Raw genomic sequence first — 11,785 nt, 5'->3', positions numbered from 1 at the left:
TTCCTTTCTTGGTTGGGCGCTTCTTTCAGCAAGTTTGACAGAAAGTTGCGGATCTTCTTGTTCTACGTGATATCATGGTTGATTTATTTTTTTCGGAGTAAAATAATTTTTCAAGGTTTTGAACTAAATTGAGACTTCGAGAAGAAAATGTTAATTATGCGCCTTCACTTGTGGATTAGGAGTTGGTGCCCAAGGTTTGGACTCTCAATTGCTTCATCAACAGAAGATTTGAGAAATATCAGAGGTTGGAATGAGATTAAAGGTAGCAGGTATGTTGCTTGGTAAAGCTCGGGGTTTGACTTTTCTTTTTCTTCTCCTCTGGTTGGCTGCGTCTAGGGGGTGTAGATGCTTGGTTGCTCGGTGTTTGTCTGTGATTTGTAGGCTTTGTTAGTTGTAATTCTGCTATATTTGCTAGCTTTTATTTCTCCTTTTTTGTTGGACCTCTGCTCACCTGCTATGGTTTTGAGCCTTTCTAAATAATTCAAAAATAAATAAATAAATTTACACATGGGTATATTAGTTTATGACTTAAAACATTAGTTTTTATAAGAGTAAAACTATACTTCCTCTGTCCGCGAATAGGAGTCCCGATTTATAATTACCATAAATGGTAAAAAAATCTCACATTTCACCAACTCATGATTCCACTCACATATCATTTAAAATTAATACTCTACTTGTTCACATACAAGTGAGACTCATACACTACTAACTTTCTTCCACCCACTTTCTACTTAACATTTTTAGAACTCGTGCCGGAAAGAAATAAGACTCTTATTCGTGGACGGAGACCGGAGTACATATTCAAGACATTCGAAAAAAGAAGCTACTATATATAACTATTTTAACAGAGATTACCTAACGATTAACAAAATGATTAATACTTATTGATATATACACGTAAAAAATTATGTTAGTTCAGTACTATTCTTTTGTATCAACTGCTTCAATGCACTTAAAAATGATCAAAGGTGTTCAATATAAATGTGAAAATTACTACACACTGAATAAAACCAATATCGACAATTTCACAAAGTTAGTGGTCTGAGCATTTAATAGCAGATGAAGAAAAATTGCAGACGGTGTCCACTTCTCATCGAGATTAGAGCACATTTATGCCACCAACAAAAGTTCATTTAGTTTTATTTAACTTGTAGTAGTATAGTAGTACTATAAAACAATAGAAGGTTTATTTTGCAGACAATAAGTTAAATATCAACATTAATCTCAGGTGGTTTGCATGTGGATGAAAGCCAAAACACAATTAAATTATTAATAATTTCAGTTCGACCGATTCCCACAATAAACAAGATTTGAAGTTTTGAACACATTTTTGGTCAAGCAAGTTTTTGAAATTTAGATGAATGGAGGTAATAAGGGCATTTTAGGAATATGATATCTCTCTTTCTTATTTCAATTTCATAACATCTATCAAATATAGAGTTTAATTATGTGGATACATTTACTCGTTTAGACATTTAAACTAGCTAGTTTTGAGTTGCCGATGTTGAGGCGTCGAATCAAAAGTCATTGTGTAATTATTCGTAGATAGTTTATAGTTGAACACTCAGATCATAGACCATTAGATTATGCGTAGTAATAAAATAAATAAAAATATTAATAATTCAAACTAACATTATATCAATATAGAGAGTGACAATTCCTAACTCGGTAAGAAAATTATTGTTTGGCCATTATTATGTCGTGTGTCGAATGAGTAATTATCTGTCGGCGTGAAATTAACTAATTTACCAAGTAATTTTATTATATATCTAATGTATTTTATAATATTTGGAGGCCTTCATTATTCTATAACTATAGCGTAGTATTATTTCACAATATTATGAGTCTGTTTGGGTTGCAAAATTGTATCTTGAGATTAAATATATAGCGTGTCTGGTTCATAAGATTCAATTTCATAACTCAATCTTAAATGATAATCACATGATAATTAGTCATTGCCAACTTCCTCCAACTAAAATAATCTCATAACTTAATCTTAAATTAAAATAATTTCACTAACTTAATCTTAAATTAAGTGGAGTAACTAAGCATATGACGACATAATTGTCGGTTCTAATTAACAAGTCGGTTAATTGGATTGCAACTTCATTAATTTTTACCATCAGATAAACAAAAATGTCACATGCAGATAAAAATTTTAAGTTATCAATAAATTAAAAATAAGATAAAAGAAAAGTACTGCAAATGCAAAACCATGGTCCATGAGCTTACTTGGATTGAATTCCATATGGAAGTGCTTATTTGTATTTTATACGGAAGATTCAAAAACTGAGTTTTCATTTATGTAAAAATACATTTGTATATCAAGTATAAACAGACCCAATGTACTAGTATTTCAATTTTCGAATACATTGTTCTTTCACAAATTTTTGAGCCCAAACTGAGCCCCTGCCCCACTAAACGACAATATCAAAGTCCTCAGAAACTGGGTGAGGTGAAATTTGTGCCCACTTGCATATAAATCCAAAATTCAGCGCACTCATATTAAATAATTAAATCATAGCGTAACGCAACATATATATATATATATATAAGTATGTTACCAAGGTGAGAAATTTAGGGGGAAAAATCAAGCAAAAATGCGAAATCATGAACATCGAGGCAATTCCGCAACACAGAAAATGATCTCTCTTCACCACACTCACAATCCGAAGGCAAATCAATGCACTTCTTTAGCGGTGCAAAGGGTAGCCGCCCCGCTCCCTCTCGTTTGGTCAATACTGCGTCGTTTCGACCAGCCCCAAGCCTACAAGAAGCTCGTGAAGAATTGCACCATCCTCGGCGGCGGCGGCGTGGGGAGCGTGAGGGAGGTGGCGCTGGTGTCCGGCATGCCGGGGAGGATGAGCCGAGAGCGGCTGGACCGGCTGGATGAGGAGAATCACGTGATGGTCTACACCGTGATCGAAGGGGATCAGCGGCTGGAGAATTATCAGTCCACGACCACCGTGCATGAGGCGGAGGACGGCGGCGGCGGGGCGGTGGTTATCGAGAGCTACGTGGTGGATGTGCCGGAGGGGAATACGGAGGAGGAGACGAGGATTTTTGCCGATACCGTTTTGGGCTGCCATCTTCGCTATTTGGCGCATCTTAGTGAGAAATTAGCTTCAGGAATTATTGCTCTGTAAATATATATAGGAGAACAATTTTAATTAAGGTTTCATTAATTAGATTTTGTCAATTTGTGTTATAATTTTAGTTATTAGTTTAATTATTAGTCACATTTTCAGATGAGACATGTTGTCGGTCACCGATTACCTGGGATTTTGGTAAGAACGCCTAGCTAGGATATTTTTATAAATTATGTTAAATATAGGCTATAGTAGTACTTGTTCCGTTCTATAGTAATTGAGGCGTTTATTTTTTTCACGGAGATTAAGAAAAATTGTGTTAGATGAGTTAAGTAACGGGGGAGTAAAAGGAGAAAATGAAAAAATTATAGAGACAAAGAGAGAAAAAAGTAGAAGAGAGTAAAGTAGGTGTGGAAAAATGTGTTAACTTTTACTAAAAAGGAAAATGACTCTATTACTATGGAACGTACCAAAATGACAAAATGAATCTATTACTATGGAACGGAGGGAGTAGCTTTTAAAATTAATAAATTTATACGCATTGTCAAATTCACTTTTACACTTAGTAGTTGCCTTACAATCCAAATATTCATCGTTATCTTGTGCAGAAGAAGAGATAAACAAAAGAAAAGAAAAAGGAAATGAAATGAAATGCGATCAATTTGAAAGGAAATCGCTAGAAGAGATGACTATGAAGTCGCAGCTTATTTGCGCTTTTTTCCTCCGATTAATTAGTTTAGTTATGGCGAGATCCTCATATTCGTCTGCTTACCTAATCATGGAATTGCCACGTGCCACTATGTATTAAACACGTGGTTTTAACAATCAAACTCCAACAAACAATGCATGCATCCACGTGGACAATTTTAAAATTATAAATATTTCAATTGGTAGTACTATTTCTTCATAGGATTTTGGTTATTGTTGTAGAAAATTAAGTTCATCATTCACGGCCCAGCTCATATTGGTTTGGGCTATGGAACGATTGAGGCCCATGAAAAAGCAATTAGTTTACCAACGTTGGGCTGATGAAATGTAATTTTCTCCCCATCTTTCCTGTCGCCCACATTAGAGAAATAAATTTTCCTAATTTCCAAATTGTAATATGGTAATGGTAACAATACTACTCCATATTCATGCAAAAGAAAATTATTACATTCGAGCATAAACTCAAACCGTAATAACTAATAAGCAATAACGCATTTTCAGTTAATACATTATACATGACCGATTTACATATAATCTGCGCTATTTTATCCAAAACCAAAACACTGTGTTATATATTCATAGATAGTGATTTCTTGGCTCTTCTCACCAGTAACCACGCAAGACGAAATTTGCATGTGCATGTCATTTTCAAAATCTGTGTATTTCAATGTAACATCGTTTTATAATAAAGTAACACGATTTGGTTGTATAAAAAAGAATTACCACAATTTGGGGGAAATTAGTTAGAGTCACCGAAATTTAGGGATGGTAAGATAATAGTCCAGCATAACTGAGATTTAGTCAAATTAAGTTGTGTCTTGAATTAAGGAATCGAATTGAACTTTGAAGTAGCAAGTTTGATTTGACTTATCATCACCATGCGTGGTCCTCTAATAATTTAATTTCCCTGTGTATCTTTTGTTTTATTTCTTATGCACCCTTGATATGATACAGACTAAAGAGAGATTTTCCAGATCACTTAAGTACTATTTCCTCCGTCCCAAGGGAGATAATAATCCCTTCCTTGGACTGCACGGGATTTTATACAGTTTTATTTTGTGTGTTAGGTGGAGAGAGTAAAGCTAAAGAGATGAAACAAAATAGTAATAAATGTGCTTCCATTTTTAGTAATGAGTTATCTTGATTGGATAAATCAAAAAGAAAAGTGGATCATCCAGTAGGACAAATGTGAATAATTACAAAAATGTTGAGGGAAAAACATTGGGGATTAGATAATAGATATGATACTCATAATTTACATCATAGAAGTCCAAAACTTAAAAACTAGTCGGAAAAAATATACTACTATGAAATCTAGCATTATTTTCAGTTATTTCGTGACGCATATTGCATGCATATCTCAAATTAATATAAGTACTTAGTGGGTGTTAATTGTATTGTTAGATCAATAATTATTTTAAATACAAATATCCTATATGAAAAAACAAACTCATATTATTTCAACTGTCACAATTTTACTTAATTCAATGCTTAAAGGACAAAATTTAACAAAAATTTTCAATCCCTTTTAAAGTTGAGGTATAGAACAAAATTTAACAAAAAATATAAACTACCATACATTTTTTATGGCAATCTAGGCCTATAAATATTACTCTAATTTAATATTAGAAGAAAAGCAACAACATAAACATCTGTGATTAGCAATTAGGAAATTCCTGGGATTAATGATGAAGACTCAATCAGTCTGACATATTTGTCATCATACGTCGATTGTCTTCTTCTTACAAAACATAATTGAAAAAATCAATGCCCATAGCTTAACATGCATCGAACCGAAAGTGGCCCCTCTCATATTTTCTCAACAAGATAATTAATAAATGTTTGAATTGATATCCAACAACAATTAATGGCAGACGTAAAGTCGTCTAAGAGCACTCCAATGATCTCCCTAAAAACTCTCTTATTTCTCCCTAACTCCTGCTACATCAGTGCCACATCAGTGCCATATCAGCACCAAAATTTATCTCCAGTTTTTAGCCAACTGTTCCAACTGTTCCAATGGTTTCTCCCTATTTCTCCCTTATTTCTCCCTAACTCAACATTTCATTTTTACATCATCATTTTTAATATTATTTAATTTTCCCTACAAATGTGTTTAATAAATAGATTTATAATGAACAATTCATCGTTGTATTAATCATTGGAAAATATAATACAACGAGAAAAAAAAAACTACAAATAAAAAACCATAAAAAACAAAGATTTAAAAAACTAAGAGGGGAGGCGTCCGGCGGGAGGCCCAACAGGATCTTCATATTTTGGATGGTCGACCAGAGGGACTGCTTCTCTTCTGGGGTTCCGCCACCGGTGAAGTACAGCGTGTACAACTGCGTCCGATTGGCGACATTGGCAGAGAGCGTGGCTTGTTGTATGAACTGGGGTTCCGACTGGGCATCCGACGATGCGCCCTTCCCCTTCCGCCTCCCCTTCGCCTTCAGATTTATCGCCGATTTTCCTCCAACACCCGGCGATTTTTCGGCGATTTTCGGCGATTTTTCGCCGACAATAACGCCTAACCATTGGGAGTGCCCTAAATTATTTTACGGATGCCCAAATCTAGAAATATAAAACTTAATCTAATTACGAATCTGTCTCACTAATCCCACTTTTTAAAAATTAATAGGAGATTGTTATCAATTACTAATCGATGCCACACTTTGTAAAACTAATTAATTCATAGGAGTAGATTGTAATCGATTACGAATTTACAACCCACTTTCAACTCTTCTAAATTTCTTAGACGAATGCCAAGGCAAGTATTCTAACTTGGGTCATTTACTTTATTTTTGTTTCTTAATTTTATGTTAGGCACTTTTATTGTTAAATGTGCAAATAATCAAACGGATTTATTAGTTGTATATTCATAAATTATTAGTAAATTCTGTTTTTCCACACTCTATTAAAGTGTGTGTATACGTGTATTTCCAACTTTTGAGTCTTGACCAAATCAAAACTGATTTATCATAGGAAATTAGACATGACAAATTTGTCAAAGTTGCTGTCCATAAAACACAGTTCCATTGGTGAATAACACAAATTTGGAAATAAGTAGAATATGAAAGGGGGAAAAAATATAGGTAACATTAGTTTGTGAATTTATAAGCAAATAAATATATTTGAAAATTGAAAGGATGTATCATGCGTCTTAATTAAAGTAAATGATGAATTGATGACAATATTGTTAAAATTAATGTGCAATGGTATATTCATTCGTATTGAAGAAATTGGGCGTAATTGACTTCATAAACGAACGCCAAATCAGGAACGATACCTATAAACTATTTTATTTTGATTAGATTAGGTAAAATTCTACCTATAGCAGCCGCATATTTGGAAGCATTTTTTAGGCAAAAGTGAGTAAGGAGGATTCAATAAGCGTAATTAAAGCTATTCTTCTCCCTAACTTCACGGCAAATATTAAAATAAGCGCGACAAAAATAAATAAAAATAACATTCCTCCTCAATTAGCCGATAACTTTTTTTTGTGCGTGTATGTGGGGTGTGAATAGCAATGAGTTTGAGTAGGGCCCACCGGCCCAGCCCAGAAAAAAGTAAACATTGCTAAATTAAACAAAAATGGGCGCGCGAAATAATGACGGTTAGGTTTTTATAACTGTCGCTGTAATCCAACGGTATGTCCGTGTCCGTGACATTAGTCTTCCGACAAACCAAAGACCTAGCTAGTGATAAAATAATGCTATTGGCCCTCCTCCTTTTTTTTATTAATCCTAAAAAAAAATGAAGAAATAAAAAATTTAGGCCCACCACGTTGTACCATCCTTCCACATGCATTCCAATTTGAGTCTGTGAGTAATCAGCGCTACTCCTGCCTAGTGCCTACTAAATACTCATTAATCTTGAAAACCACAACCATACACTCTCACTCTCTCTCCCCCTATTTTACCTTTTTTTCTTTTGCCACCATTCGCGGGAAGAAACTCCAAATCTAAGAATTGGAAATCTGTGGGCTTCTTCTGTCTTCCCCAGGTACCAAAGGAAATGCCAGATTTTTTTGTTTTTTGCTTTGTTTTTTTCATGGTTTCATATAGCTAAGTTTTCTTGTTTCTTCTTCTTGTAATGTGCCTCCCATCTTGAGTTCTTGTGTGGGTTTTAGTAAAAATCCATTCTTGACTGATGATTTTGTAGGTTTCTTTCATTTTCTTTTCTTTTGTGTGTGTGTGTGTGTGTGGAGGGGGTGAAGAAGTTCTTGAAGTAGCACTTCTCTATTTGCTTTTGGTTTCCTTTTGAGAATGTGCATTTTTGTCGACAATTGGATTTTGCTTAATTTTACCCAGATTTTTGTGTTGTTAATAAAAATGGTTAAAATTTGTTGAAAGGATTGGATAATTGAATCAGATAGATTTTCTTCCTTTTTGGCTAAGATTGTGATTTTCTTTTCTTTGATTATTATATTACACAGCCTTTTATATAGACTTCAATTTCTAGCTATACATTGAAAACATATTCTAATTCTAGTAAATATCCTTTGATTTGATTCTCATTAATCCTTCCTTGATTCTTGCCATCATTCTTGTTTTTGATTGAGATTTCTTTCCAACAATAGTACTTTATGAATGCAACTAATCACTCAAAATACAGAACAAGATTTAAGCATTCAGATTTTGTCCCTTTTTGGCCGATTGTCTTAATCTTTGGCTGCCAATTAACTTATACTCCGTATTTGAAAAAGGGAAAGAAAAGATGACTGATAACAGAACATTGATGAGAAGCATTCATGGCCAATTTAAATTAGAAATTTAACTTGGTTGATAAGTAAAGGTGGGTGCTTTTTCAGTGGTCAGTTCTCTTTGCCGTAAAAATTCAAAGGTTTGGTGCACTCGTCAATGATTCATCATGAACACTGTTGCTGATTAGATTTCAAAAGAAATTGGAAAACTTTTTCAGTTGTTGAAATTTCTTCCTTTGAACTGAAGACTCTGAAGTAATTCCTTATAATGATGACTCTTTATTATTTTGTTGTTTTTTTTCTTCACTCCCTCACTTTCTATATAGAACTGCCGCAGCCTTAAAAAATGTTTATTCTTTCTTGTGTATATACATGATTATACCGATGATCTGTTGTTCAAAATTTTTTCCTCTGAATTTCCATTCTTGTGTATAAAAAGTGCTGCACTTTACTAATTTAGTCCTTTTTTTTGTTAGATTGATAAACACATAATGGAAAAAAGGCAACTAGATTTCAATGCACCACTTATGTCTGCAAGGAGATATTCTTCACCTTCGAAATCTTCTGATCTAGCTAAACGGAAGGCGGTTGAGCGGCCACTGCCCTCCCGGCAGCAATCTCTTCAACCTACGAAATCCAAGTGGGAAAGTGAGGAGGTGACGATGACCAAACCAGCATCCGTTCCATTTCACTGGGAGCAAATCCCGGGAAGGCCTAAAGGTGAAGTTGAGAGCCATTCACATACCCCGGAGGAATCAAACACGCCACGTCTTCCTCCAGCAAGGGTGTCAGACGCAATAAGGCGCAGTTCGGGCGAAATCCCAAAGATTCCTCCTGGTCGGTTATCTGGTCCCTTGAGATACTTTTCTGGTGACAGAACGAACGATCATAACTCTTACAGGTCGAACGTTGAAGCATTTTCCTTCACTGATCATGCTAGTCTGTTGGAGAGGTTGAATGATAGTTTGAACTGTAAAGATGATTCGGATTCAGAGAGTGGAGATGACACATATTCGGATGCACTCGACACACTCTCTCAGACAGAGTCATGGTCCTTCAACTATAGTGTGAGTGGGATAAGTGGCTACCAGAGTTCAGGTGTGAAACCGTCCGGAACCTTCTCTGTCGACACTCAAACTCGAGATTTCATGATGAATAGGTTCCTGCCTGCAGCCAAGGCTGCTGTTCTCGAAACACCTGAATACGCTGTGAAGAAAGCGGCTCCAGTTGAGGAGAAGCCACACAGGCCAGTTTCTAGGGAGATGAAGCCTTCGCTCAGGCAATACAGTTCGGATGCATTGCCATATTACGCTCAGTATATCAATAATGTGGAAAGCGAAGATGAGGATCAGGAGTCGGTTGCTCCTCCGAGTAAAAAATCTGGGAAAGCTTGGGGGATCCTCCCTCGTTTCTGTGTCAAGAATTCGTTGTGCCTTCTGAATCCCCTGCCTGCATTGAAGTCGAAACCCAAAAGCCGGGCTCCTTCCCCTACAACGCGTGAAGTGAAAAGATTCACTAGAAATGCACATAGTGGACCACTTGACAAGGTGATCATCTCTCAAAACTAGCCTATTTCATTTTCAACTATACAGATGAAATTATTTGCAATTTTGCTGATGATCTCTTGAATCCCTGCAGAATGCTTGCCAGGTGGTACAAAAGAAGAAATTCCATTCAGGATTACTATCTCGGGATCTGCCAGGAATCGACAAGTTTAGCAATCAGTTTGTCAACTCAGGTGACTCACACAGATCAGCAGGAGTGTCTCCAATGGGGCGACAACGAAGTGGCAACATTTCTCCATATCGTAATGAATCTCCAAAGTCTCCATTTCGCGAAGGAGCAGGGTTTCTTGGCGTCCCTAAAGAAACCGAGGCTTTCAATGCTAAGATTGCTTCATCGCGCAAGATGTTCAAGGCCCTTCAAGATGTTTCGAGGAATCAGATAAGCGCAGCCCCTGCAGCTGATCCTGTGGAGAAAACCGTGTATGTAGATTACGTGAAGAAGAAAGAACTTCCCACTACAAAAGCTCAAGTTCTTGATGCCCCCAAGGCCAACACATTGAAGGAAGCCAAAACACTAACTCCTAAATCCATACCTTCTGCCTATTCACATAACTATGCTGCTGATGCAATGGAAGATTTTAAACCGATGCAAAGCCATGATCAAGAATCGAGAAACGAAGCTCCCTGTGAAGCTAAATTCGTAGTGAAGGAAGAAGAGAAGCTAGAACCGGAAAATGGAACGAAAGAGATGGATCCTCCTATGAAATCTTTACCTCCACCACTACCAAAATCTCCATCTGAATCTTGGCTTTGGCGTACTCTGCCTTCTATGAATCCGTTTGCTAACTCACGTCGAGGCAGCCCTCTTCACCCCAAGAAGCTGCAGGGGCAGAAGACCTCAGCCACTAGCACCAAATGGGAGACAATTGTAAAGACTTCTAACTCGCGACACGATCATATCCGCTACTCAGAGGTGTGGACACTTGACACTCTTGACACCTATACTTGACCTCATTGTTTTGTGTCATCTTTTCTCATCAGCGTTTGCGTTCTTGCAGGAGCTTGTGCATCGTGCTTCGTACCCGCGGCCTATGAAGTCGTAGGACACCATACGGCCAATGCTGCCGTGGTGCTATTCTTTGGAAAGTGTCAGATTTGCAAGACCTTCCAGCTATACTAATTTTACGCCTTTCCCAATTTTTTGAGGAAATACAATACGAGTTGATGAGCTTTGAAGGGAAGTGATTGTAGTTTTTTTCACATCCTCTCCTTTTGATATGGTGAAGAGGTAAAGATGAAGCATGTGATTTCTGATTATCATATGCTCAACGTGTATATATAATACACGGTGTATTTGTTTGTTGAGCTCTTTCTTCGTGAAGTTTCAGAAAGTTCATTTTCCTGTTATGTCTGAACAAGGAGGTTCAGTTCAGCTTGTCCTTTTATAGTGTATGTAGTTACCAAATGAATCGATCTTCACTTGTAAAATTATACTCTCTCTTTTCCAACAAGCATCGATAACTTCACTGTTTTGAATTTTGATTAGGAATTTGAATCTTAAATCTAAAAAATACTATTATAATTGAATTTCAATTGCAAATTCTTTGGCTAAAACAAATATTTGGATTCCAAATGGTTGTAAAATAGGATATCTTCCAAACACAAACAAGGCATGCACTCACTCACAAAACTCAAGATTATAAAATTACATACTAGCTAATTTATATAAATAAATAAAATTTTCAATTAAAAAATTTTGATTAAATTTTTAT

The 11,785-nt window shown here is 36.0% G+C and overlaps 2 protein-coding genes across 2 annotated transcripts; both read left to right on the top strand.

The window, feature by feature from the left end:
* The first annotated feature begins 2,546 nt into the window (after positions 1-2,546).
* On the top strand, positions 2,547-3,193 carry LOC125215630 (abscisic acid receptor PYL12-like). The gene has a single exon (XM_048117102.1). It carries the CDS (start codon positions 2,604-2,606, stop codon positions 3,147-3,149), a length of 546 nt encoding a protein of 181 aa, XP_047973059.1. The 5' UTR covers positions 2,547-2,603; the 3' UTR covers positions 3,150-3,193.
* Positions 3,194-7,696: 4,503 nt separating this feature from the next.
* On the top strand, positions 7,697-11,420 carry LOC125210830. Its single transcript, XM_048110432.1, has 4 exons — positions 7,697-7,808; positions 8,985-10,055; positions 10,147-10,986; positions 11,072-11,420. The coding sequence occupies exons 2-4, from the start codon at positions 9,000-9,002 to the stop codon at positions 11,114-11,116; spliced, it is 1,941 nt and encodes a 646-aa protein (XP_047966389.1). The 5' UTR covers positions 7,697-7,808; positions 8,985-8,999; the 3' UTR covers positions 11,117-11,420.
* The last annotated feature ends 365 nt before the right edge of the window (positions 11,421-11,785 follow it).

Source organism: Salvia hispanica, chromosome 3 (assembly GCF_023119035.1).
Source record: "Salvia hispanica cultivar TCC Black 2014 chromosome 3, UniMelb_Shisp_WGS_1.0, whole genome shotgun sequence".
Taxonomy (NCBI): Eukaryota; Viridiplantae; Streptophyta; class Magnoliopsida; order Lamiales; family Lamiaceae; genus Salvia; species Salvia hispanica.
The sequence above is the reverse complement of the archived record's forward strand: the minus strand, read 5'-3'. Positions and strand labels throughout refer to the sequence as shown.

Bases quoted from the DNA above. Each gene is read 5' to 3' on its own strand.
- LOC125215630 (XM_048117102.1), top strand. From the start codon at position 2,604: ATGCGAAATCATGAACATCGAGGCAATTCCGCAACACAGAAAATGATC.
- LOC125210830 (XM_048110432.1), top strand. From the start codon at position 9,000: ATGGAAAAAAGGCAACTAGATTTCAATGCACCACTTATGTCTGCAAGG. The intron at 10,056-10,146 runs GTGATCATCTCT...GAATCCCTGCAG, and splicing joins ATAGTGGACCACTTGACAAG to AATGCTTGCCAGGTGGTACA. The intron at 10,987-11,071 runs GTGTGGACACTT...GCGTTCTTGCAG, and splicing joins ATCATATCCGCTACTCAGAG to GAGCTTGTGCATCGTGCTTC.